Below are 27966 nucleotides of genomic sequence, written 5' to 3' on the forward strand. Positions count from 1 at the left end.
AGAAGCAATGAGTCAGAAAAGACTCATACATAAACGGGCCAGGCACATACAGTGCATGAACACCGCGGACCGTATCCATAACGCACCTGGAGATACTGCAGAAGCACATAGGATCGATCGGTGCCATCAAATCATTTTCTGTGAAAATAGAGGAGAGAGGAGAGGAAGATCATCTTTGGGAAACGGGCTGAGGTAGGCATTATTTTATTTTTTTAATTTGTACAATCCAAATTGTTTTACAATCCAAATAGAGGCAGTACTAATCTATCCCCTGTTTGTCTCACCTGTGTAGACCCAATAACACATTCCTTACACATTTTGGGGAGGAATGCTGATTTACTGTTTTGGATCACATTCACATGTTCATCCCTCCAAATTCAAGAGCCGATTGCATAATTGTGTTGCTGTCCGCATAGTTAAGCCCTTTGAGATATTATGCCTAATTGTTGCCAAATTATGCCCTCTGGTAATTATGTCTACCCTTGATTATAATTTCCTCATTTAATTGCAATCCCAAATCCAATGTGCCAATTAAGTAGTATTGCATTATATCGCACCATATCAAGACTGTGATGGATTCAGGGCTTAGTATGCCAGTGTTTTTTTCATATACATCAAAGAGGTAAACGGATACATCTGCAGCTGTAAGAGGTCCTCTTCTCACCACTATGTGGCTGTGGAAGGGAGAGTGTTGCAAATAGCCTGTAACTGAAGGGGTGATACACAGGTGTGAGACACATGTACACACAGCCTGTGGCAACTGATACGTCCTTTTCTCAACCTCAACGTCTTCCTCTGCTTTTCTTGAGGGCAAAAGACAAGTAATTGAACTATGTTTGACGGTCATTACCACCACATAGTGACGATTTGATCTGTATCTATTCGTATAGATACAGTGGGGCAAAAAAGTATTTAGTCAGCCACCAATTGTGCAAGTTCTCCCACTTAAAAAGATGAGAGAGGCCTGTAATTTTCATCATCGGTACACTTCAACTATGACAGACAAAATGAGAAAACAAATCCAGAAAATCACATTGTAGGATTTTTAATAAATGTATTTGCAAATTATGGTGGAAAATAAGTATTTGGTCAATAACAAATGTTTATCTCAATACTTTGTTATATACCCTTTGTTGGCAATGACAGAGGTCAAACGTTTTCTGTAAGTCTTCACAAGGTATTCACACACTGTTGCTGGTATTTTGGCCCATTCCTCCATGCAGATCTCCTCTAGAGCAGTGATGTTTTGGGGCTGTTGCTGGGCAACACGGACTTTCAACTCCCTCCTAAGATTTTCTATGGGGTTGAGATCTGGAGACTGGCTAGGCCACTCCAGGACCTTGAAATGCTTCTTACGAAGCCACTCCTTCGTTGCCCGGGCGGTGTGTTTGGGATCATTGTCATGCTGAAAGACCCAACGTTTCATCTTCAATGCCCTTGCTGCTGGAAGGAGGTTTTCACTCAAAATCTCACGATACATGGCCCCATTCATTCTTTCCTTGACACGGATCAGTCGTCCCTTTGCAGAAAAACAGCCCCAAAGCATGATGTTTCCACCCCCATGCTTCACAGTAGGTATGGTGTTCTTTGGATGCAACTCAGCATTCTTTGTCCTCCAAACACGACGAGTTGAGTTTTTACCAAAAAGTTATATTTTGGTTTCATCTGACCATATGACATTATCCCAATCTTCTTCTGGATCATCCAAATGCTCTCTAGCAAACTTCAGATGGGCCTGGACATGTACTGGATTAAATATTTATTTTCTAATTTTTTTAAACATTTTTTGTGTGTGTGTGTGTGTTAGAATTGCTTTTTGATATGTTGTATATAGTTATTTGCACTGCTGTATATAGTTATAGGTCATTTCACCAATTCGGCCACTTGGGTACATTTGGGCAACCTGTGTGGGACACCTGGGTGACTTCATGCTAAATGTCATGTAGCTCACCCATTCCTGAAGTTATCAGTCTGAAACTTTGCACACCTACAGTTGCCCTCTTGTGTTATCCATCAGAATTATCTCCAGCATCCTATCTGACTGTGTGGCTATTCTAGTACATGTGAAATAAAAAACAGAAAACATATGCTCTTTCTTTCCCTTTTCTTCCACCAGATCTAATGTGTTATATTCTCCTACATTCAATTAACATTTCCACAAACTTCAGAATGTTTCCATTCAAATGATACCAAGAATATGCATATCCTTGCCTCTGGGGCTGAGTTACAGGCAGTTAGATTAGGGTATGTCTTCAGGTGGAAATTGAGAACAAAGGGATGCAGCCATAACAGGTTAAGCAGGGGGACACGTCTGGCACTGCAGGATTTGAGTCCCTGGCGCTGTAGTGTGTTACTGATAGTAGGCTTTGTTACTTTGGTCCCAGCTCTCTGCAGGTCATTCACTAGGTCCCCCCGTGTGGTTCTGGGATTTTTGCTCACTGTTCTTGTGATCATTTTGACCCCACGGGGTGAGATCTTGCGTGGAGCTCCAGATCGAGGGAGATTATCAGTGGTCTTGTATGTCTTCCATTTCCTAATAATTGCTCCCACCGTTGATTTCTTCAAACCAAGCTGCTTACCTATTGTAGATTCAGTCTTCCCAGCCTGGTGCAGGTCTACAATTGTGTTTCTGGTGTCCTTTGACAGCTCTTTGGTCTTGGCCATAGTGGAGTTTGGAGTGTGACTGTTTGAGGTTGTGGACAGGTGTCTTTTATACTGATAACAAGTTCAAACAGGTGCCATTAATACAGGTAACGAGTGGAGGACAGAGGAGCCTCTTAAAGAAGAAGTTACAGGTCTGTGAGAGCCAGAAATCTTGCTTGTTTGTAGGTGACCAAATACTTATTTTCCACCATAATTTACAAATAAATTCATAAAAAAATCCTACAATGTGATTTTCTGGATTTTTGTCTTCTCATTTTGTCTGTCATAGTTGAAGTGTACCTATGATGAAAATGACAGGCCTCTCTCATCTTTTTAAGTGGACAATTGGTGGCAGACTAAATACTTTTTTGCCCCACTGTAATCCTATTTGCCTCAGGTATTTGTGTGTTAAGTATCTGAATTGGCACCCTGAAGAAAATAGTCACTACATATGGTGCACTACTTTTGACCAGGGTCCATAGGGCTCTGGATTGCCTATAGGAATAGGGCGCCATTTTGGATGCAGACATAGACAGCCCTCCTGACCTGGTGATGCTAATTAGAGGTCATAGGTCATCTACTATGTAACACGACACCTTTGTGTACCATGTGGGGGTAGCTAGCTATAAAGCATGAATTACTTTACAAGTGGTCATATTTCATATTCATTAGTTTATGTGAATTTCTGATTGACAGTGATTCAAGTAGTGGCCTATTCACTATTTATAATACATCATAATATCACATAGAATTCAGTATTCAGGTATGTGTTCAAATGATTCAAGTCATCCATTTAAAAAAAAATCTATATGTAAATTGTAAGTTCAGGCTTATTTGGATGATGAGAACAATTGAGGCAGCCAATAAGGAATCCACACAGGTCTGGCCTTGTTCATGTTAGCGTCCACAATAAATAACACTGACGTGTTAGAGGATTACATTTTTGTTCTTGAATAAGAAGACGAGCTTACGTTAGAGTAATATACACAGTATTTCCCCCAATATTTCTATCCATTAGCATCCATTTGGAGCCAGTGTATATGTACATTGTTATTCTTCCTAGTGGAGGCTAAATCCTGACGCTGACCATGGTTCTGCTGTAGAACCTGTCCACACTACATCCATCAGTCAATGCTGTTGAAACGACGCGTCAAAGAGATGCTGCTGCGTCAGATCGCATGTTAAATCATGTTATGCTATGTTATGCTATGCTGTGTTATGCTATGTTATGTTATGTCATGTTATGTCACGTTATGTTATTAGACAGGAGCCGTTGGCCATCCCTGAAATCTTGTGTCAGTGGTATAGTGAACTTAACTTGTAAATGATTTCAACACCCACGTCTGATTTCAGTCCGAGTCCCTTTCAGTTTCACAGGAAAATCTATAGGCACCGCCAGTAAATCACTGCTCCCTATGAAAAGAGCTCTCAATTTATCAGGTGAAGACAATATACAGGCTTGGCTTGCCCAAGGCTAGGGTCTCCGCTTAAATCAACAACACATTCTCAATCAGGGAACTTTGGAATGTTTACAGCAGAGAGAGAGAAAGAGAGAGAGAGAGTGAGCGTGAGAGTGAGAAAAACAGAGAGAGAAATAAAAAAGAGAGAGAATGATTACTAGTAGTACATAATGCCAAGTATGGAGAAATACGGAAATATGGAAAAATGCCATAAAAAAATACAAATTCTGACAAATCTATATCGTTTGAAGTCCTGTTAGTTAGTTTGATATTTCCATACAGTGCCTTCCTTAGATTTTTCTGCATGCACCAGTGTGATAAATGATGTAAAAATAAAGACATGTTCTGTTTTGAAACAGTTAACATGGGATGGACAATCTAACGACAACCAAGATTGTAAATGCTGGTGCCGGTGGCAAGGGTAAGAGGTCACTGAATATTCTAGAGAAAATACATGTTTTATTTTGCCTTGGTTTTTTGGCTTTGTTAGAAGAAGCTTGTTCTGAAGGTTTGGAATGACACAGGTTTGGAATGACACACACAAATACAGATTTGTGTTTTTGTAGTCGTTCTCAATGACCAAATGTATATCACCTATCAACCACAACACATTATTACAGTGTACCATTATATTGAACCTGGTATTCTTCAAATATATTATTACAAGTGTATTGACCAGGAACACATTTTAACATGAAACCTATTTATGAATTGTCAATATATCTTTTTTTTTATAGTCGTCAAAGAAACAGTAACCACAACAACCCGGTTGACATCACTGCCGCCAAGTGAGTTGTGTCCTTTCTGAAGGTTTTCATAATTTATACACACTACATGCACCTGTGAGTATAACATCCCATAAATATGAATTTATCCTCTGTCCATCCGAACGTTGAGTTTCTATAATTCATTAAAAAAATATATATATATTATCATTATTGGTAGTGAAGATTATTCATGATAATTTTCAGCAGTCTGGGGCCTTGTTCGATTACTTCAGAAATGCATCCTTATGTCCTACCTTCCTTGATGTAATCACAGATCTGAATAGATCTGAGATTGGTGAAGTAAATGGGTGGTAACCTTGCTTACACCTATCCAATCACTCATAGATCTGTGCTTACCTAAAGGAGAAAAAAAGGAGGATGCATTTCTAAAGTATTCGAACAGGACCAGTGGTGTAAAGTACTTAAGTAAAAATACTTGAAAGTACTACTTAAGTCGTTTTTTGGGGTATTTGTACTTTACTTTACTATTTATATTTTTGACAACGTTTACTTTTACTTGACTACATTCCTAAAAGAAAATAATGTACTTTTTACTCCTTACATTTTACCTGACAACCCAAAAGTATTTGTTACATTTTGAACACTTAACAGGACAGGAAAATTGTTAAATTCACACCTTTATCAAGAGAACATCCCTGGTCATCCCTACTGCCTTTTATCTGGCAGAATCACTAAACACACATACTTAATTTGCAAATGTTGTCTGAGTGTTGGAGTGTGTCCCTGGCTATCCGTACATTTTAAAAACAAGAAAAAGGTTCTGTCTGGCTTGCTTAATAAAATAAATTTGAAATTATTTATTCTTTCACTTTTGATACTAAAGTATATTTAAAACCAAATACTTTTAGACTTTTACTCAAGTAGTATTTTACTGGGTGACTTTCACATTTACTTGACTCATTTTCTATTAAGGTATCTTTACTTTTCACTCGAGTTTGACATTTGGGTTCTTTAACCACCACTGAACAGGATCCATGTCCTCAGCATTGGTCTCTGACGGTCCCTTATTTCTCCACAAGAGGGAATCACTAGCTCTGTCGTCTCCAACCAGAAGAGCATGTCCTCCAGCAGTTCTCGTGGCGTTTCAGTTGTGGAGAGGAAGGTCATCTCTCAGAGCAGTGGTAGCAGCAGCAGTAGTTATGGCATAACATGTTCAAGACATGCTCAGACAAAATTCTAGATTTAAAAAATAATCTATATCCAAAAAAACATCTCTGGTATTTTTCTTTTTTTTTGGCACAGTGTGACAGGTTTTAACACCTGCTCATTTGGACTGCAGTCAGAATCCTGTAAAAGACCGTTTTTCTTGTACTGTCAATCACAGCCTAAACTCTTCCAACGAAAGAGCTTAGATGCTCCTATAGAACTCCTATGGTCACTGGTATATAATCCATTACTTATAGGATTCTGTAGATATTTCGACAGCTAAGCTACATTCAGCGGCGTCATGCCCATAGGGGGCACAGGGGCAAGTGCCCCCAGAGATTTGTCCTATATAAATATAGATATATATATATACTTTTTTGGTGATTGTTTGTTAATTCCCTGTAATATTACTAGCCACTTAGCAATTTTATAAAGTTGGCTTTAGCTAGCCCAGATAGGTTCCCAATCTCCCAACCTTGTAACTAGCCACCATGAAGCAATTTCAGGCTATCAATCAAGGTAGAGTATCTAGCTTGTCTCACTATCCTAGCTGGCATGCCTGCTGGCAAAGTTTGTAGACTTTAGAAAAGCAAACAGTAACTAAATGTACTGAATAAGACTCACATTCCTTTCAATCCTTTACCTATATTTCAGCAGAGAAAAAAACACACCAGTCAGGAGGTATGCAGAAAAATATACATATTTTGACTTATAATTAAGCATAATGATAATGGCTCTAGATTTCAGGAAAAAACTGTTTCAAGTGTTTGAAAAATGTTTCCATACATCCTCAGCTATCCTCAGGTCCTTTGTGCCCCCTCAGATTTGGGGGGTGCATGACCCCCCTGGCTACATTGTTATATATCAGGCTACTTTATAAGAAAAAGTCACTTTCTCTAAGCTCTGTATAAGTCCTAATCATTATTTTTCTCCTTTCCTCTTCTAGCCTCAGGTGGTCTCTCTTCGAGGAGCGGGCTGCTCTCTACTGGAGGAGGAGAGTCTACCAGTAGAGCCATCACAGGAGGCAGTAGCTCAGTGCTAGTATCCTCTGCTGCAGCCGGGTCTGTGGGTGGAGCTAAGTCTGGGTACGGAGGGGGATCCGTCAGCAAATCAACCACCATTACCACTATAGAGTCCCCCTCTTTATCCTCCGGTGCTTCAGGGGCCTCTGCGCCAGCTTTCCGGTCTTTAGGGGCTTCGGGGGCATCGTTCGGGGCGAGCAAGACCAGCGGCTCTCTTTCCGTTTCTGGAGGGGGTCTTATGTCTAGCTCCAGTTCCAGTTTTTTCACTGGTTCCAGTTCTGGTGGTTCCAGTTCTGGTTTTGTCTCTAGTTCCAAAGGAACAGGAGCAGGAGGAGGCGGTTTTGTCACTGGTTCCAGTTCTGGTTTTGTATCTAGTTCCAAAGGTGCAGGAGCAGGAGTAGGAGGAGACAGTTTTGTCACTGGTTCCAGTTCTGGTTCTAGTTCTGGTTTTGCCTCTAGTTCTGGTGCCGGAATCGGAGGAGGGGATTCTTCTAGTGCCAAAATGTCAGCCGGCGGCTTGGGCTCTGTGACCGTTTCCACGGTTACCAGGTCCAACTACAGCTCCTTGGCAGGGGCGGGTTCAGGGGGCGTGAAGAGGGGTGGGGCACAGGGGTCTGCATCCTCTGCTCTCAGCTACTCCCCCACCCCCACGGAGAGAAAGAGCATGACCAGCACCATGATCGCCCGCTCCATGGGCTACGAAGGTCAGTGACAAGGTCAAAGGTCAAAGGTTAACCCTATTCATATGCTGCGTTCATAACCAAGTGGGAAGGTGGTAATTACCTGTTGTGAAGTCGTAAATACCAGTTGGATGCATGCAAGTTCTTTGAACTCATTGAGAAACACAGATTGGCTAATGGCAAACAAGCTGTGTCAACCATAATCTAAACGTAGAGCTATATGTGTTTGTAAACTAATTATAGTGTTCAAAAAACGTATTAATAGATTGATTTGAAAAAATACTGTTTTGTTGTTGCATTTAACTGCTGAAAATGCTGTTATCAAGGTCATTTCCTTAGTAGATGTCAGAGTCGAGTAATAGTCGAGGTTCTTACTAGTAATTACCAGTTGGAGGGGCATTCAAGTGGACTTTTCCCAGTCATATGTGGTAAATACCACCTTCCCACTTGGTTATGAACGTAGCCTTATATCCAGGGCTAGGATTTTTTTTCCTGACCACATAACCTCTGGGTACCTAAGATCATACATCGGTGCGCTTTCCTCTGACCAGGTGTTGCTGATGCCTGCCAGATCTTACAACGCCTGGATAGGTATTTTAGGTATTAGCTAACCACATCATATGTTACAGCAATCTGTCGGTCAATGACACAGTCGATGACGTGGCACGTAACCATTGGTTCATGCATGCAACGTCTGAGGGAGGGAGCGCAATCATTTCTTGGTCATGTCATGTGGTCTGGAAACTACTGGCCCTACCTAAGGTCCTCTGATGCTCTTTAGTACAGGTGCAGATATCAACAATAATGTTATTAAGAATATCATTTAGAAGTTGAAGTATGACTTCAGTCATGACATGAAGAAGGAAAAGTCGTCAATAGTGGTGTTTTTCTTCCGTGTATTCAGGAAGATCCAGTGGAAACTCATCTCCGGAATACACAAGGAGAGAATATGGTAACTATCAATCTTAAATGTGACTTCAAAATGTTTTTAATTCCTATGTTTAATAAAAGTGGATATTAAAAATGACGTATTTGATGTTTGATAATTGATTGTTTCAGCTGCAGAAAGTGCGGTTGCCAGTAAACCCACCAGAGGGCGGAGCCACAGCAGGGGTACTAGCTGTTAGCGCACAGCACCATCAATCAGACCATACATACACTACTGCAGAATGCACTTGTTGTTTTTTTTGCAATTTTAACTGGCTGCATTTGATTAATATAGAACACATCTGATTACACTACACTACTCTATTCTAATCTATTCTATACTTTTCTGTTCTATTCGCTGTGTCCTGTCCCAGAGAGTGAGATCAGATGCAGACTGCAGAGTGCCTCTCCCACTGCTAAAAGATGTGAGTTGCCTAATACCACGCGGGCTCTTATCACTAACCTATGACTCACCCGATCTGCCCTGGAAAATACACGTGGACCAAGATGATATTAGTTTGACTTCAACAAATAGGGAGACAATAAGACTCAGTCAGAAAACGTGGAAAGGAAATAGAACGTGGCTGCTTGAAGATAAGATAAATATGGAAGATAAATACAGTTGGATAAAAATCTGTCTTTATTATTTAAAAAAACATTTGAAAAGTCTGCACATTTCCTAAGTGACATTAGATGACACCTTAGTCTGTTTCCCCGTGGCGTGTAGGGACTGAGCTGGATGATGTGAAGCGGCTGCTGAAGGGGAGTCGCTCCAGCAGCATCAGCCCCCCTCGCTCCCCCACCAGCACCCTCCCTATTCCCAGGAAGGCCAGCGTAGAGACCAGAACCATGCCAAACAGCTCCCAGTCAGGTACACACCCTCACCAATATAATCATGATAAAACTAGGTAAATAGGTACATAAGTAGTAATTACACAAGTAAGAAAGTACATAAATAATCACTGATGCATTAGATGTCCAGAATACGTTGTTAACTGACTCACCTGTTAAATCAAGGTTAAATAAAGGTTAAATAAGCATACATAAACATACATAAAACCAGTTAACCCTTTCCCTCTCTCCCAGGCCAGTACGACAGTGCCACCCTGGACTCAGGAATGCCTTCCTACGTGTGGTCAGGCCCCACGGCTGGAGGCTATGGTTACCACAGCAACGCCATCAACCGGTCCCCCACCTCCACCCTCCAACACTCACCCACCACACTCACAGGTCAGCAATAGACATCACCAAAATATACAGTCACAATTACTCTAACAAGAATGGCATGATACGGAGTGATAATAGTGCCAACAGAAATGTAATCTGAATTTAATTATTCACAACATCAACGAAGATATTTATATAAATGAACAGGTTTAATCAAAGAGATTAAAAGGACATAATTAAAGTGAACTAGATTTGTGTGCGACATAAAAATTACAAGAAAGTTGAAAAAAGAAAATGTCTCCAAATTTTCTCATCGTCAATGAATACTGTATATGTTACTGTGGGTGTGACTCAATCGATGTGGGTGTTTATCAATGTTTCTACAGCCACAGGGCTTCATAACAACCTGGCTCTCAGCTCTACATCCATGAACTCTGGACTCTCTGCCTCTAGCACTGGTAAACATCTCCCTCAACATCTATTGTCTCTCTATCGGTGCGTCCCAATAATCTTTCCTTTCTCCCAAAGTGTTCACTTGTTCTCTTCCCGTCACAGATTTGAAAGGAAGTGACTGGTATGCAGAGACTGGCAGTATTTGTATTACATGTATTTGAAATATGTATTTAAATTATTTCGGAGTATTTAGTCATTTGTATTACACTGGGCTTAACTTCATTCCAATGTATTTTGTGATAAGATACTTTCGAGAGCAGTAATTGGTATTTTTAAAATACAAAATACTTTTCTACACTATTTTCAGTGGTGTAAAGTACTCAAGTAAAAATACTTTAAAGTACTCTTATGTCATTTTTGGGGGTATCTGTACTTTATTTTACTTTTAATATTTTTGGTAAAAAGAAAATGAAGAGCTTTTTACTCCACTCATTTCCCTGACACCCAAAAGTACTCGTTACATTTTGACAGGAAAATTGTTAAATTCACACACTTATCAAGTGAACATCCCTGGTCAAATTCTTCATATGTAAATGATGTCTGAGTGTTGGAGTGTGCCCCTGGCTATCCGCCAATAAAAATATATGTTTTTTAAAATGTTTGCTTAATATAAGGAATTTGAAATGATTTATACTTTTATTTTTGATACTTAAGTACATTTTAGCAATTCCATTTACTTTTGATACTTAAGTATATGTAAAACCAAATACTTTTAGTAGTATTTTACTGGGTGACTTTCACTTTTATTTGAGTCATTTTCCATGAAGGTATCTTTACTTCAAGCATGACAATTGAGTACTTTTCCCCTCACTGCCATTTTTTTTATATCGGTTCACAATTTTGTGGCCCCCGTACACCCTGCCTTGGTATCAGAAGTCTGATTGCACTATGGTGTCATAAGAGCGTCTGCTAAATTAATTAAATATACATGTATATGTGCAAATGTACAATTGCAAAGCATGCTGAGTAGTATTCTAATGAGCTCTACCCCGGAACAAGGCCAATAATAATACCCAGTATGTTCACATAATTTACATTTTGGTCATTTGGCAGACACTCTTTTCCAGAGTGACTTACAGTCAGTGTATTCAACTAAGGTAGATAAACAACAACATATCACAGTCATAGCAAGTGAAACACTTCCGTAACCATTACTGAGAAAATTGTTGCTGTTTGGGCCATGTATTTTAATTGTATTTTAATTAAATATATTTACATGTATTTTAATTAAATATATTTCAAAATCTTGATACATTGATCTTTATAGTATTTTGACATTTTTGACCATCCCTGCTGGTCTATAGAAACTCCCTCTAGCCCATGTCGACACCAATCCGATACTTTCAGTAGTAGTAGTGTATTGAATATCCTTTGTCCTACTCTAGTTCATGGTATGCAGAATAACCTGGCCTCCACCACTGGCGGCATCCTAACAGCTAATGGAGTCAACGCACAAACAGGTATGAATGGAGTGTTGAGTGTTCAGAAATCCCCTTGAATCAAGAGAATAATGCCCATGTTCATTGTGGGAGTTATATTTCACACGTGTTTCAATCATGTTAAATTCACCCTGCATGTCTTTCTTGGCAGTCTATGGTGTGCAGAAAAATGTCACAAGCACAGGGGTGTCCACAACCACAGGTGAGTCCAAAGTACTTTGTTTTTGCATCGATAACAATTAGGCAACCATAGACATAAAACATTTGATTTGATGTATATATGTACAAGCAGCAGCAGCACCAAGACAAGTATAGCACTTTCCTGCAGTGAAATGACCAAAGCGCCCTCTAGTTGCCCCATGGGTGGAACGTTATTACTGTTTTTCCTCTTGTTTGATGTATATGAAGTGTAATATTGGGATGCAAACTCCAAATGTAATACATTTCAACTGTATATCTGACATAGTACAAGTGTCTTCTTTTTTTTAACCCCATAACCGTGTGTGTGAGGTGTCTACTTTTGTTTCCAAGTAGATTTGTTTAAGACTACCAAGATACACTCTGTGTGAGCCTGATTTAGCCCACCGCAGTAAAATGATATCCTCTACTGCTCTATCTTATCATGTACTCATGACACTTACCAGTTTATACTGAGTGTTTTTGCTGCCTATTTCTCAGTGTCACCCAGCACTCCCACCAGTGACGAGGTCTTCGCCAAAGAATACAAATTCATGCTGCTGGAGAAAGAGAAAGCTCCCGTCAAAAAGGAGACGGAGAGACTCGTCATGGCCAAAGATACCGGCAAGCAGTTCTCCTCTGCTGCCACTGCTATTGGTAGGCAACAACTCAAAACAAATACAATTGTATGGGTCACATGTTTCTTAAAAACAGCAGATAGGGGGTAATTGATGTAAGTATGTATATATAAATAAGAATAAACTGACTAGTTAACAGGATAGATGATAAACAGTAGCGTATGTGACGAGTCAACAAAGAAAGAGTTTGTGCAAAAAGGGTAAATGCAGATAGTCCGGGTAGCTATTTGGCTAACTATTTAACCAACTATTTAGCAGTTTAATGTTTTGAGGTTTGAAGTTGCTCAGGGTCCTGTTGGATCCAGACTTGGTGCATCAGTACCACTTGCCATGAGGTAGCAGAGAGAACAGACTGTGACTTGGGTGGCTGGAGTCTTTGACAATTGGTATAGAGGTCCTGGTTGGCAGGGAGCTCAGCCCCAGTGTTGTACTGGGCCATATGTACTACCCTCTGCGCCTTGTTGTCGGACACCAAGTAGGATTTCAGATTCCCTGCTTATCCTGGGAATCTTCTAAGCATGATTCCTAGAAACTTGGGAATTTTGGGAAAGTTGCCGGAATATTGCAATCCAATACCTGAGAATATCAGAAATGTACACAGAGGAGGGTTTTCACAAAAAAAATGTTTACTAAATATTTAATTGTCTGCTCAATTAGAAGAACCTTCTGAGGGAAAATGGTACCAGTTCTATCAGATCTTAAATGCTTCCATGCCCAATAACATACTACAGTCCCACTGTCTCAGTATTAGCCGTTGTCTGTGAGTTATGGTGAAGTTGACTTATCTTTTCACATTTTATAGCCTATTCTGAGGACTCACTGAAGAAGGAGGAGAAGAAGAAGGTGTCCAGCTTTGTGGAGACAGCTACAGCCAGAACCACAGAAACGAATGGTAGATAACGGAAGTGAATAGATAATTTCACCACACCTTGACTTGTGTTACTAACACACTGTTCTTCCACTGCTGTTTTTTAAAAGCTGGATCCTTGACGAAAGTGTCAACGAAAGACAAAGCAACCTATGCAGGTATAGTCTAACTATACTTTGAAATTGAAATGGCTGAATCCCAGCGTAACAATCTTCAGCCCTAAGTGCCTATTCTTATGCATTCTTCATGATACTCTACTGATGCTGGTTCTTGACCCCCGTGTCCTCTACCTCTCTCCTCGATCAGAGATACATAAGGACGAGTCTGGAGGAGGTCTGGGCTTCTGGTCTTGCTGCTCCTGGTTGAAGTGGCTGCTGGGCATCCTGCTGGGTCTTCTGCTCCTCCTGGGGCTCCTCCTGGGACTCATCGCCCTGGGTAAGAGAGGAGGACACTGGGGTGGTTTGATTGATGTGGTTGTCATAGAGAGCTAGAGTTGCATCCATGTCGGAGTAAATCTCTCTGTTTTTTTCTCTGTTCTTCCTCTCCTGCATTTCTCTGTTTCTCGCTTCTCTCACTCAATCTTTGTCCTTGTTTCTCTCTGTTTCCCTCTCAATTTTCTCCCCATCTCTCTCTTTCTCTTCCAACCACTTACAGCCGAAGAAGTCAAACGTCTTAAAGCTCGTGTGGACGCTTTGGAACAAGCCTCCAGCTCTTCCTCAGCACATTCTAGTCGCCTCTCCTCCTCCTCAGCCATCAACATCATAGACCCTCTGGAGTCTGCATACATGGACAAGACCTCCTCTCCCTCCTCTACCACACTGCTCCGCACTGATAATGGTATCAATCTGGGAGTGGCAGCAGGAGCAGGTCCAGGATCAGCTAACGGACCAGGCCAAGACCCTGTAGCTCTGCAAATGGCAGTACAGCAGATAGTCAGGACTGAGCTGCAGTCCGATACTGTACGAGGTACAGAACCAGAACCAGAACTTACACTGTGCACCAGCCTTGTGTTTTGTGGGTATATGTTGAGCGTTTCAACCATTATAACAAAGGAATGATTCAGTCAAAAATCACAAATCATGCGAACTTGTGAATTCTATGAATGTTTTTGAAAGATTTTATACATGTGTGGTTTTTATTGGATTCTATATATTGACAAAAATGTTTATTTATTTGTTACAGCAACACTTGCACACTCAATGAAAGGAGCGAGAGGAGAGCCTGGGACCAAAGGTATTGTAGGGCATCCACTGCATGGACATGGAAACATACGCAGATGGATCCATCCATCCATAGATGGAAAGAAACTGTATTGGCAGACCAAGTTTTGGCTGTGTCTGTTGATTAACATTTCAGCTGTTTTATTTCAGGTGACCAAGGTGGTCCAGGAGTCAAAGGTCAGTGAGCCATAGACCTACATTTCATTTCAATGACGTCACACAGCAAATACTGTACACGTTAGAGCTATACTGTACAAATGGAATTCATTCATTCATTTCAGGTGATAATGGATTCCCTGGCCTACCAGGTAGGAACACAAACTACTAGTTTTATTCTGGAGGGGCTACAGTAAATAATAATCTGCTTAATGATAGCAGACTGATGTTTGGCTTCTCTTCCTTAGGTCCTCCAGGTCAGATGGGTCACAGTGGACTGGAGGGCCCGAGGGGACCTAAAGGAAATGCAGGTAATGCTTAAGGACACAATTTGACTTAAAATGTCAAGATCTCAATCTTGCAACCAATGAGAAATGTACTGTATAGACTCTCACTCCCACAATGCATCTCTTCTCATCTGTGAATTAGGTGAAGCTGGTGCAGAGGGTCCCCCAGGCCAGAAGGGCAGAGAAGGACCAACGGGATCACGTGGAGAGCCTGGTCCTCCAGGGTTTGGAGAGAAAGGGGACAAAGGTATGTTCATAAGTGTATTTGATGGCGTCACAGTTAGTCACGGTATATCTTCAGAGAAAAAATGATGGGTTCCTGTTCAAGCTCTTATTTAATGTTATGTGATGCCATAGGTTCTCCTGGTGAACCCGGAGGGCCTGGACCTGCTGGCACTGCTGGGCCTGTTGGGCCTAAAGGTAAGGCCAAAGGTCATCATCAACGCAGGAAATACGTCTAGATTGATGAGATACATTAAATCATCACTAATTGTAAGTCGCTCTGGATAAGAGCATCTGCTAAATTACTCAAATGTAAATGCAATTCATCAACATGTAATTGTTGGCCGCCGTTGTGAAAGTGTATTTTTTTTGGTTTTCCAGGGTCAGTGGGTGGTCAGGGTGCTACAGGTATCCCAGGTGAGTGCTCTTTGCCCTTTTCGTGTACCATTGTACTGGAAGAGGACACAAGCGTGCGATCTCTAAGGTTGTGTATTCGTCCCCTTTAGGAACTCCTGGTCCACAGGGTTTCCGAGGTGAAGGAGGCGCTCCAGGACCGAAAGGTATTCCAGACCGACGTGTTGAGATGATGTACACTACTGTGTTTGAATGCAGGCCTATTTCCTTGATTTATATTCACAAAGTGAAAGCTACAAATATAGCTAGAACCCTTAGTTGATACATCCATTTTTTTTACTGAAACATTTATGATATATACCCATTGATTCTTGAAGAATATAACTTATTAATGCCTCATGAGCTTAGTTTAACTGTCATACCCCCATCAGATCCCCCAAAATAAGCTTGTTTTACTAACATTTTGGTAAAGAACGTAAATGTCAACAAAGACTGTATAGCCTCAAAACATGGTGAAAACTATACATTTGATACTATGGATGGTCAGTCCTTGCATCTGTAACCAGTGTGAAATGGCTAGCTAGTTAGCGGTGCGCACTGTTAGCATTTCAATTGGCGACGCCACTCAGTCTGAGACATTGAAGTAGTTGTTTCCCTTGCTCTGCAAGGACCGTGGCTTTTGTGGAGTGGTAGGTAGCGATGCTTTGAGGGTGACTGTTGCCAATATGTGCAGAGGCTTCCTGGTTCAAGCCCAGGATGGGGCGAGGAGAGGGACGGAAGTAATACTGTTACACAGCCATAGCCCCCATCCCCTCATTTTATTTCTAGTGAAAGAGGGGCGGGGAGGTGGCTTTGTTGTTGTTTCAATGGAGGATTCTAGTTTTAAAAGTGTAATATGCAGAAGTTGCTCTGCCATTCCCTGGTTGCAAAATGTGTAATAGTTCGCCTAATTTCAGTTTGTGACAAAACAAGCAATTGTGTAGAGAATCATTGTGCCATCTAAACCTCTGTGAAGTACTGTATCTTTCCAATCGCTGTTTGAAAAACTGAAAGTAAAAGACGCAAAAAAGGAAATTTAAGAATGGAAACATAGAACATATCTAACTCACATTTCTATGTGAATTTGGTCAGGTCACCTAAAAAGTTACATATTGCAGCATTAAACAAAGATCATATCAGCAAGCCTATTGTTTCTCTCCTCGTCCAGGAGAGAAGGGACCAGCTGGACCTCCAGGAAATAAGGGCGAGCCTGGAGAGAAAGGACTCCGCGGAACATCAGGTGTGTTTCTGTCTGCCCTGAGTAGTTAGAATCACATGGGATTCAGAACATTGTGTCTCCTCTTTATTTCTTCTCTCCTCCTTCTCTAGGAAAACACATCATTGAGAGAAATATGCACTATATACGTAAACTGGTGTGAAAATGGGTTGTAAGTACATTTCATAGTGGTTATGTACCCTCTCCGTCATCATAGGTGACCCAGGTCAAAGAGGACCTCCGGGACCAGACGGCGCAAATGGATCTAAAGGACCTGCAGGTAAGTGAACATAGTAGTAAAGAAAATATTGTGCTGCTAGAATAATCTCAGGCTGTCCTAATATAGACAACCTAATAGTGAAATTCTTCACTGTTATCAATTCTGAATGTGTGGGTATTATTCAACAGGTGCTCCCGGGGCTGACGGTGAAAAAGGCTCTAGAGGTAAAAACAACAACATCTTGTGGTAGATAGAAACCACAACAATATATTTTGGTTGAACAATCGAGTTGTCAATATAACAACTTTTAGATTTTTACAGGATAGTTGATGCCTTTATCGTTCCAGGTGACAAGGGATTGGATGGGTTACCAGGTCCCAGGGGACCAGCAGGACCTCCAGGAGATTCAGGCCTCCCAGGTACAATCAATCAATTAATCAATTTACTAATCCATATATCCATCCATCCGTCAATCAATGCTTAGTATTCACTATTTACATTTCAATAACATACATTTTCCACTTGCTTCCGCTGTAGGCATTCCTGGGCTTCAAGGTCCACCAGGTATGACTCTTTGATGCAAAATCATTCCTTGATTTACATTACAGATGCATGGTTTCTCAAATATTGTACAGTAGGCTATAACATTTTTGTAACCCTCCCTTAATATCCCGTATAGGTATACCAGGTAATCCTGGTCAGCCTGGGGGTAAAGGTAATGTACCTATTACATACTTCCTCTATATCTTTAGTCAAACAGGATTATGCTTTCATTCAATCTATCATCATGTTATCTTCTAGGTGAAGCTGGAGAACCTGGTAGAATCATCAATGCAGGTAAGTAAGAGGAAACAACAAGGCGAATTGGAGACATCGTTAAACTGTTGGACTACATCTACAGCTGTAAATATTTATTGAGATTACTTTATAGTACAGTGTCCACAGTAGAACAGCATCACATGTCCTTAAGTAATGGATGGTCATTGGTCAATCTCCTGTTTGAATTCCAGCTGGTTCCAGTTCGGTTGCCATCCCCGGACCTCCAGGCAGCCCCGGACCCGCTGGTGTTTCCGGATCCCCTGGACTCTCAGGTTGGTACCGAAGCTCTGCATTCTTAAAATGTTCTAAGACGTTGTTATACAGTTTGAGTAAACACTGTATCGCCTTGACCAGATCTGGATGAAGATCTAGATGTTGGAGATCTTTATGAAGTTCCTCATAGACTTTCCATTGAAGTACAATATGATTTATGCTCAGTGCTTCTGTTGTGTCTCGTCAGGTCCTGTTGGCCCTGCTGGTCTTCCTGGGACGCCTGGTAAGACCTATTTCTCAGATATCCAATAAGACACCAGGATCCACATACTGTACGTACTTCCCTTTGACTGTTCATTGTCTTTGTCTCTAAAGGTCCCAGGGGAGAAAGGGGAGAGGAAGGAGAAAAGGGAGACCAGGGAAAGCCTGGTATTACTATACAGACTGTGGAAACCACAGAGAGTGAGTATGTTTGGCTCATATCAATGAATTCTTCCAGAAGGCTTGTAACTACCTGACTTGTGAAAATATGTTCTTGTTTTAGACTCGTTATAGTATAGGACTTTCTTATTACCTCTAAACTTACTTTACCCCTTACAACAGGACGTGCACCTGTGGCTAGTCTTCCTGGCCCACCTGGCCCTCCAGGGCCCCCAGGAGAACCAGGTCCCCAGGGTCTTCTAGGTAAGCCACGTGGTTCATTCTCCATGCACTTCAATGTATTTTTGGACGGATAGCTGTTTTATTTTATTTTGTATTTTTTCTTATGGAGCAAATTCATACCTTAAGCAAATTCATACCTTATTCCTTCTCAGGTAAGGGTCCCCCAGGTCCTGAAGGTCCTCAAGGAGTGCCAGGTGTACCAGGTAAGAGTCCCCCAGGTCCTGAAGGTCCTCAAGGCATGCCAGGTGTACCAGATAAAGGTCCCCCAGGTCCTGAAGGTCCTCAAGGAGTGCCAGGTGTACCAGGTAAGGGTCCCCCAGGTCCTGAAGGTCCTCAAGGAAAGCCATGTGTTCCAGGTAAGGGTCTCCAGGTCCTGGAGGTCCTCAAGGAGAACCAGGTGTACCAGGTAAGCCATAACATTTCTACCCGAGAAGAATGAAAAATAATTAAGCTATTGTAAGAATGGTAAGTTACTCTTCAAACCATTTTGATGAATTTCTACTAAACCACAGGTGTTGGTGTGCCCGGCCCCCGAGGAGATAAGGGAGAGCCAGGTAGCTTTGTGCCAAACTCAGGTAGGTGGCCCTTACCAAACCTACACTACACATACTGTTACCATCTGATCACTCAACACAATCACAGATAGAAGCTGTTGATCAGTATATATTTGACCTTTATTTAACTAGGTAAGTCAGTTAATTAAGAACAAATTCTTATTTTCAATGACAGCCTAGGAACAGTGGGTTAACTGCCTTGTTCAGGGGAAGAATGACTGATGTTTACCTTTTCAGCTCGGGGATTTGATCTTGCAACCTTTTGGTTACTATCCCAATGCTCTAACCACTAGGCTACCTGCCGCCACATATGATATGGTATGATATGGAAGGTCAAGTAATGTAACGCAATGTAGTGTAACACTGTGTTGTCTTTCAGGAACCTTCTTCGCTGGGCCCCCAGGACCTGCTGGCCCAACTGGTCTACCGGGATCACCAGGTACAGAGGAGTCCAACTCACTGTCTATACCATTTGTGTTTTTATCATAGTCAATTTGGTCGAAACAGAGGTTATGTGCACTCATCTTGTAAATCATTTTATTGTTTCCTAATGCAAACCAGGACCCCAGGGTTACCAAGGTAAACAATTTTTAAATGCATGTCCATGTCAAAGGGCTGGATTGATGTCATAGTAGGCTATGAACTGGCTCAGTCACATATTATTTACATGGCAGACTTTGTGATAGACTGTCAACCTTAACGCAATTTGACCTATTTTTTCAGGTGACCCAGGTCAGCCCGGTTTACCAGGAGTTCCAGGAGATCCCGGTGTCGGTGGGTGGATCAAATATTTATCAGAAGCATAGTTAAACATTCAAGCCTACACCTGTGGCTTGGGTTACAACCAACATTTACTTCTGAATTTACTTGATCCTTTTGGGTATATGTTGTATTGTTCATTGTATTGTTTTCTCCCCAGGTTTCCCTGGACCCCAGGGACAACCTGGAGGTCCAGGACCAGAAGGGGACAGTGGACCTCCAGGGCCCCAAGGTCCAGAGGGCCCCGAGGGACAACCGGGTCCAAAAGGTACACCCTTACACCCCTTTAAAGATGCAGTCTGGGATCTTAATCACTTATACATTCGTAACATATCATACGAATTGCAAAAATAATTACAACTGGGACCTGCTTTGGCTCATGAGCACTATTTTCAAATCTACTGGCTAAAATTATACAAAAGCTCTGGAGCATCACATGAACAATGTTTATCACTCAATGTGGATCCTTTGTGTAAGTTAAGCCAACTTATATCTTCATTAGGTGAGGCTGGCGTTCCAGGTGCTCCAGGTATCCCTGGCTACTCCAGTGGTGGATTATCCAGGAGTTCCCCTGGAGCACCAGGTCCACCTGGACCTCCCGGGGCTCCCGGCCGCGATGGGCCACCTGGGTCTGGGTCTGGAACACCGGACATCCGCCAATACATCACAGAATACCTCAAGAGTGAGTGAGATGATCTGCTCTTTCTTCTTACCCCCAATGAAAAGGAGTGGGGCTAAACTATGCCCATCCAAAGAACGTTACAGTATTTGATAGCATACGTGACCTCCATGGGATAATATGGTCGACAAAACATGATTTAGTTGTTGTTTGCGTAGTTGAGGCTAACTAAAATGGTGCCTCAAGATCTTAAACCTTTTCTACGCTACTGTTTAGCAGTGCAGTAACTTGTGTATTGTGTTGTCCTTCATGGAGGCGATGGTGTCAGGGAGTACATGTCGGGACCTCCGGGTCCTCCAGGTGTACCGGGACCCCCTGGTGACGGATCAGTGGAGTCAGTGGACGATCTTGCTAGTCGCGTTATCGCGTACATCCAGAGTGAGTCCAGACAAACCAACATCTTATCAAAAGCAGTACATATATGAAGTATATCATATTGTATGTGTACCTGGATCTAATACTCTGTTGACATTTCAGGTGGCGGTATTGCTAGTGGGGTGCCTGGACCTCCAGGCCCGCCTGGCGCTCCCGGTGGAGGCAGTACATCGCTAAATGACATCATCAGCCTTCTACAGAGTAAGTCAGTTGTTTGAGCACAAATGTTGATAATCGGGTCGGGAAAAAAAGAGATAACATTGTGTCATGAGACAGTCAATGAAGTGCCCTTGCCTGATCCGTACCCCTCTCAGGTGAGGAAGTGCGACGCTACGTCGTTGGTCCTCCTGGCCCTGCTGGACCTCCTGGCATCCCAGGGATCCCATGGAGAGGAGGCTATGGCTTTAATACCCATGAGGTGGCTGGACGGGTCCTCACTCTAATGAATGGTAAGGAATCACTGTGACACAGCCATGTCAGATTCACATTTAGATTCATACACACACCATTAGCTTCTTTAACCATAGTGTGAGCAAGTGTTTCCCAAATGGTGGGCCGGGACCTACAGATGGATCTTGGTAAGTAGTTCAATTGATTTAAAATAGTCACGTGATAAGATTGCCACCCCAAGGATCTTTCTGTACTTTGCTCCGTTCTTTTCCTCGATCCTGACTAGTCTCCCTGTCCCTGCCATTGACAAACATACCCACAACATGATGCTGCCAGTACCATGGTGCCAGGTTTCCTCCAGACGTGACTCTTGGCATTCAGGCCAAAGAGTTCAATCTTGATTTCATCAAACTAGAGGATCTTGTTTCTCATGGTCTGAGTCCTTTAGGTGCCATTTGGCAAACTCCAAGCGGGTTGTAACGTGCCTTTTACTGAGGAGTGACTTCCATCTGGCCACTCTACCATAAAGACCTGATTGGTGCAGTGCTGCAGAGATAGTTCTGGAAGTCACTCCTCAGTCCTTCTGGAAGGTTCTCTCATCTCCACAGAGGAACGCTGGAGCTCTGTCAGAGTGGCCATTGGGTTCTTGGTCACATTTTTTTAAATTTTAATTTCACCTTTATTTAACCAGATAGGCAAGTTGAGAACAATTTCTCATTTACATTTGCGACCTGGCCAAGATAAAGCAAAGCAGTTCGACACATACAACAACACACAGTTACACATGGAGTAAAACAAACATACAGTCAATAATACAATAGAAAAATAAGTCTATATACGATGTGAGCAAATAAGGTGAGATAAGAGAGGTAAAGGCAAAAAAAAAGGCCATTGTGGCGAAGTAAATACAATATAGCAAATACAACACTGGAATGGTAGATTTGCAGCAGGAGAATGTGCAAAGTAGAAATAGAAATAATGGGGTGCATAGGAGAAAAATAAATACATAAATAAATACAGTAGGGGAAGAGGTAGTTGTTTGGGCTAAATTATAGATGGGCTATGTACAGGTGCAGTAATCTGTGAGCTGCTCTGACAGCTGGTGCTTAAAGCTAGTGAGGGAGATAAGTGTTTCCAGTTTCAGAGATTTTTGTAGTTCGTTCCAGTCATTGGCAGCAGAGAACTGGAAGGAGAGGTGGCCAAAGAAATAATTGGTTTTGGGCGTGACCAGAGCGATATACCTGCTGGAGCGTGTGCTACAGGTGGGTGCTGCTATGGTGACCAGCGAGCTGAGATAAGGGGGGACTTTACCTAGCAGGGTCTTGTAGATGACCTGGAGCCAGTGGGTATGAAGCGAGGGCCAGCCAACGAGAGCATACAGGTCACAGTGGTGGGTAGTATATTGGGCTTTGGTGACAAAACGGATGGCACTGTGATAGACTGCATCCAATTTATTGAGTAGGGTATTGGAGGCTATTTTTTAAATGACATCGCCGAAGTCAAGGATCGGTAGGATAGTCAGTTTTACGAAGGTATGTTTGGCAGCATGAGTGAAGGATGCTTTGTTGCGAAATAGGAAGCCAATTCTAGATTTAACTTTGGATTGGAGATGTTTGATGTGATTCTGGAAGGAGTGTTTACAGTCTAACCAGACACCTAGGTATTTGTAGTTGTCCACATATTCTAAGTCAGAACCGTCCAGAGTAGTGATGCTGGACGAGTGGGCAGGTGCAGGCAGCGATCGGTTGAAGAGCATGCATTTAGTTTTACTTGTATTTAAGAGCAGTTGGAGGCCACAAACATCCCTGACCAAGGCCCTTCTCCCCTGATTGCTCAGTTTGGCCGGGCGGCCAGAGTCTTGGTGGTTCTAACTTCTTCCATTTAAGAATGATGGAGGACACTGTGTTCTTGGGGACCTTCAATGCTGCGGAATTATTTTACCTTTCCCCAAATCTATGCCTTGACACAATCCTGTCTCTGGGCTTTACAGACAATTCATTTGACCTCATAGCTTGGTTTTTACTCTGACACCTTATATAGACAGGTGTGTGCCTTTCCAAATCATGTCCAATCAATTGAATTTACCACAGGTGGACTCCAATCAAGTTGTAGAAACATCTCAAGGATGATAATTGGAAACAGGATGCACCTGAGCTCAATTTCAAGTCTCATAGCAAAGGGTCTGAATACTTACTGTATGCAAATAAGAAATGTCTGTTTTTTATATTTGTAATAAATTTGCACACATTTTTATAAATAATTTTTAAATATTTGTTTATCCATTTTAGAGTAAGGCTTTAACGTAACAAAGTCAAGGGATCTGAATACTTTCCGAATGCACTATAGGTCTCGAGCCAGAAGGACTTACTCCTCTTAATAGTTTAACTGATGTCAGTTCTGCCTGTCCTTTCTAGATGCTGAATACAGAGGTGCCTTGGGCGCTCAGGGGCCTCCTGGGCCACCTGGTGTCCCAGGCCCTGCTGGCCCTCAAGGCCCTGCTGGTCCTTCAGGACAGGCCTCCTACAGCAGCTCTGGATACAGGCTGGAGGAGGTCAAGGACTACATACAGAGTATGGTCAAATCAATAAGGGTTTCATAAATGGTTTTCTACTAAGTGGATAATGATATGGTTTTACAGTACTATCCAAAGACTCCTAGAGTTACAACAGTACAGAAATAGTTAGTTTTCCATTATCCACCCTGTAGGTCTAAAACCAGGAAATAAAAGTTAATAGATTACTTGAAATGCATTGAGCCTGTACAATAGGTTACCCTAATTACATCACTTCATGGATGTCCTTCCCAAGATAAAAAGGTAACTTATTAAAAAGAAAAAAAGACATTGATAGGGGATTTTACAGACTCCCATTCATTTCAAAGCAATAATTTACCCTTGACATTGAGTTACTGCCCCAGATCAGTGGGTATCAGTGGGTGTAACTGGCATATTGTATTATCCTCACCAGGTGGTCTAAGAGGGGGAATGTTTGGGCCCCCAGGCCCCCCAGGTCCCCCTGGACCTCAGGGACACAAGGGAGAGCAGGGTAACTCTGAGTACGGCCACGCCTTTGACCACAGGACCAGCGAGGGAAGAAGGCTGCCTGAGACTGAGACAGACTTCTCCAATATAGCGGTCCGAGTGACTGACTACATCAAGTGTAAGTGAAACTGAATATCCAATACTGTCATCGCAGTGCTTACAATATGCTTTTCAGAGCTATACACATTTAACAACATTTAAATGCAATTCTTCAAAGCTTATTTGTTTCCAATGACAATGGATCAAAGGAATGACACATTGACTTGAATTGGGATGCCAGTTCTAGTAATTCAATTTCTATGTCAATGGGACACACATGTTGATAAATAAAGATAGTGACCATCGGCAATGAATGAAGAGTCCTACTTTTGCATTTGCATTGGATGTAAATGCATATGCTATCTCTGATCTTGATTGTTTCCCATCCCGTAGACCATGGTCTGTTGAGGGACGTGGTTGAGAACCGGTCTCAGCTGGAGAAGTCACAGGTTGTTCAAGGACCCCCAGGACCCCCTGGCCCTCCCGGTGCTCCAGGATTCAGCCGTGTGTTTGGTTCCCATAGTAACGTCACTGACCTTATGGAATACATCAGAGGTGACAATAATACAGTATAAATGCAATTCATTAATTTACAGTACCAGTCAAAGGTTTAGACACACCTAAGGGATTTTCTTTATTTTTACTATTTTCTACACTGTAGAATAATAGTGAAGACATCAAAATGATGAAATAACACATATGGAATCATGTAGTAACCAAAAAAGTGTTAAACAAATCAAAATATATTTCATATTTTAGATTCTTCAAAGTAGCCACCTTGTGCCTTGATGCCAGCTTTGCACACTCTTGGCATTCTCTCAACCAGCTTCACCTGGAATGCTTTTCCAACAGTCTTGAAGGTCTTCCCACGTATGCTGAGCACTTGGCTGCTTTTCCTCAACTCTGCGGTCCAACTCATCCCAAACCATCTCAATTGGATTGAGGTCGGGTGATTGTGGACTCCAGGTCATCTGATGCAGCACTCCATCACTCTCCTTCTTGGTCAAATAGCCCTTACACAGCCTGGAGGTGTGTTTTCGGTCATTGTCCTGTTGAAAAACAAATGATAGTCCCACTAAACACAATCCAGATAGGATGGGGTATCGCTGCAGAATGCTGTGGTTGAGTGTGCCTTGAATTCTACACCATCAGAACTGCTCCTCCATTCTTCACGGTGGGAACCACACATGCGAAGATTATCCGTTCACTTATTCTTCATCTCACAAAGACACAGCATTTGGAACCAAAAATCTCAAATTTGGACTCATCAGACCAAAGGACCGATTTCCACCGGTCCAATGTCCATTGCTCGTGTTTCTTGGCCCAAGCAAGTCTCTTCTTCTTATTGGTGTCCTTTAGTAGTGGTTTCTTTGCAGCAATTAAACCATGAAGGCCTGATTCACACAGTCTTCTCTGAACAGTTGATGTTGAGATGTCTGTTACTTGAAGCATTTATTTGGGAAGCAATCAGAGGTGCAGTTAATTGCTGATTTCTGAGGCTGTTAACTCTACTGAACTTGTCTTCTGCAGCAGAGGTATCTCTGGGTCTTCCTTTCCTGTGGCGGTCCTCATGAGAGGCCGTTTCATCATAGCACTTGATGCTGTTTGCGATTGCACTTGAAGAAAAAGTTATTGAAACTTTCAAATTTCTTGAAATTTTCCGGATGTGTTAACGCAATGATGGACAGTCATTTCTCTTTGCTTATGTGAGCTGTTGACATAATATGGACTTGGTCTTTTACCAAATAGGGCTACCTTCTGTATACCACCCCTATCTTGTCACAACACAACTGATTGGCTCAAACGGATTAGGAAGGAATGAAATTCCACAAATGAACTTTTAACAGTTAATTGAAATGCATTCCAGGTGACTCCATCATGAAGCTGGTTGAGAGAATGCCAAGAGTGTGCAAATCTGTCATCAAGGCAAAGGATGGCTTTATGAAGAATCTCAAATATAAAATAAATAACACTTTTTTGTTTACTACAGTACACTACATGTGTAATTTCGTAGTTTTGATGTCTTCACTATTATTCTACAATGTAGAAAATAGTACAAATAAATAAAACCCCTTGAATGAGTAGGTGTTTCCAAACCTCTGACTGGTACTTTATTTCACAGTATACATTTAAATTAAGAACAGTACCAAGTGTGAAGTCCAATTTGTCACGATTGAACATTGGTGGGGCTTTGCCAAAATGCTGATTGCAGCTTTATATGAAATAACCTTATGTATCATCCATAGCCCATGGAAACACTGTGGGACCCCCTGGAAGGCCAGGACAGAAAGGGGACATAGGACATACAGGTCATAAAGGCGAGAGAGGTACCTTTTAAACCATTACGCTTTTTACATCTTTAGAGTTGCGCTCTTGATCATTTGCCAGGTCTTTGTAAACCATTGTGTTAAGCTACTCAAGCGAGACAAAGTCATAAAATCAGTCCCATTGTGACACTTTCACTCTGAATTCTGGTAAACCAGGACTGGATGGCATCCCAGGAAGGGCAGGCCTCCCTGGTCTGGAGTGGAAAAGGGGGGGAAAGGGGGAGGAAGGTACGTCATGATTATCTACTCAAGTTTTCCCTTTACCAACATCCTTAAGCATGATGCTACAGTAGGATCCCTTCTAGTGATACTATATGTAATTCTGTCATGATAGTACCCTCAATACAAGTGTCCCTGCTATTCATGATGTGTCGATCTGACCTAGGCATGCAAAAGAGATATGGTTTCATTAAGATTTCACATTTTTCCACAGGAGAATACACACTTGTGACCAACAGAAGAAAGAGGAACGTTGGCGTTTGAGAAACAAATGATTGATAAATACTCATTAAAGGTGAATGAAAGTCCTATGAAATATGTCATGAGTCATGAGCATACATTCTGGGGCCTAATGCCTTGGAGACATTACCAATGTAAATATATCGTTTTCTATAGGACAAACTGTTGAACAGGACAGTTTTCCATGCGCTGATGTATTGTGTTGTGTCAAAGACGTCTTTACGATCTATTTCTACTAGTGTTTAATCTGGAGTATCTTTCCAATTCACCTCCTTGCATGTTGATAGCAGGAATAGTTCAACTATGTGTTGAAAAATAGAACAGGGTGTGCTATTTTTATTAAATAGCTTTTGTACTGTTATCGTTATTGTACTTTTGTACTTGAGGAAAAACATTTAATATCGAATGAAACTAAAACCATTGTCAAAATCTCCTTTGAATGTACTGGTATCACTTTATAAACAAAGCTTTGTTCATCTTATTTAATCAAAGTGGAACGTGATGTTCACATTGTTGTCATAGACAAA

At 41.7% G+C, this 27966-nt stretch overlaps 1 protein-coding gene across 2 annotated transcripts; it reads left to right on the forward strand.

The window, feature by feature from the left end:
* The first annotated feature begins 9 nt into the window (after nucleotides 1-9).
* Nucleotides 10-27925, forward strand: col17a1a (collagen, type XVII, alpha 1a). Of its 2 annotated transcripts, XM_021567864.2 has the most exons (53): nucleotides 11-192; nucleotides 4463-4524; nucleotides 4841-4891; nucleotides 6984-7122; nucleotides 7519-7763; nucleotides 8644-8691; nucleotides 8799-8852; nucleotides 9041-9091; nucleotides 9394-9537; nucleotides 9753-9896; nucleotides 10220-10291; nucleotides 11672-11746; nucleotides 11877-11927; nucleotides 12404-12559; nucleotides 13343-13432; nucleotides 13519-13566; nucleotides 13715-13843; nucleotides 14063-14374; nucleotides 14591-14641; nucleotides 14779-14805; nucleotides 14910-14936; nucleotides 15033-15095; nucleotides 15214-15318; nucleotides 15429-15491; nucleotides 15675-15710; nucleotides 15800-15853; nucleotides 16855-16926; nucleotides 17120-17182; nucleotides 17311-17346; nucleotides 17470-17541; nucleotides 17660-17686; nucleotides 17802-17837; nucleotides 17924-17959; nucleotides 18133-18213; nucleotides 18402-18437; nucleotides 18530-18616; nucleotides 18758-18838; nucleotides 18970-19020; nucleotides 19330-19392; nucleotides 19751-19810; nucleotides 19933-19950; nucleotides 20095-20145; nucleotides 20291-20398; nucleotides 20633-20812; nucleotides 21065-21187; nucleotides 21287-21385; nucleotides 21499-21633; nucleotides 23989-24144; nucleotides 24541-24732; nucleotides 25047-25208; nucleotides 26900-26980; nucleotides 27137-27208; nucleotides 27414-27925. In XM_021567864.2, exons 2-53 carry the CDS (start codon nucleotides 4473-4475, stop codon nucleotides 27461-27463), a joined length of 4515 nt encoding a protein of 1504 aa, XP_021423539.2. In that variant the 5' UTR covers nucleotides 11-192; nucleotides 4463-4472; the 3' UTR covers nucleotides 27464-27925. The 2 variants fall into 2 exon arrangements, with proteins under 2 accessions (XP_021423538.2, XP_021423539.2); XM_021567863.2 differs by having other exon boundaries at nucleotides 10-192; nucleotides 6984-7763.
* Nucleotides 27926-27966: the final 41 nt, after the last annotated feature.

This window comes from Oncorhynchus mykiss, chromosome 17 (genome assembly GCF_013265735.2).
Source record: "Oncorhynchus mykiss isolate Arlee chromosome 17, USDA_OmykA_1.1, whole genome shotgun sequence".
Lineage (NCBI taxonomy): Eukaryota > Metazoa > Chordata > Actinopteri > Salmoniformes > Salmonidae > Oncorhynchus > Oncorhynchus mykiss.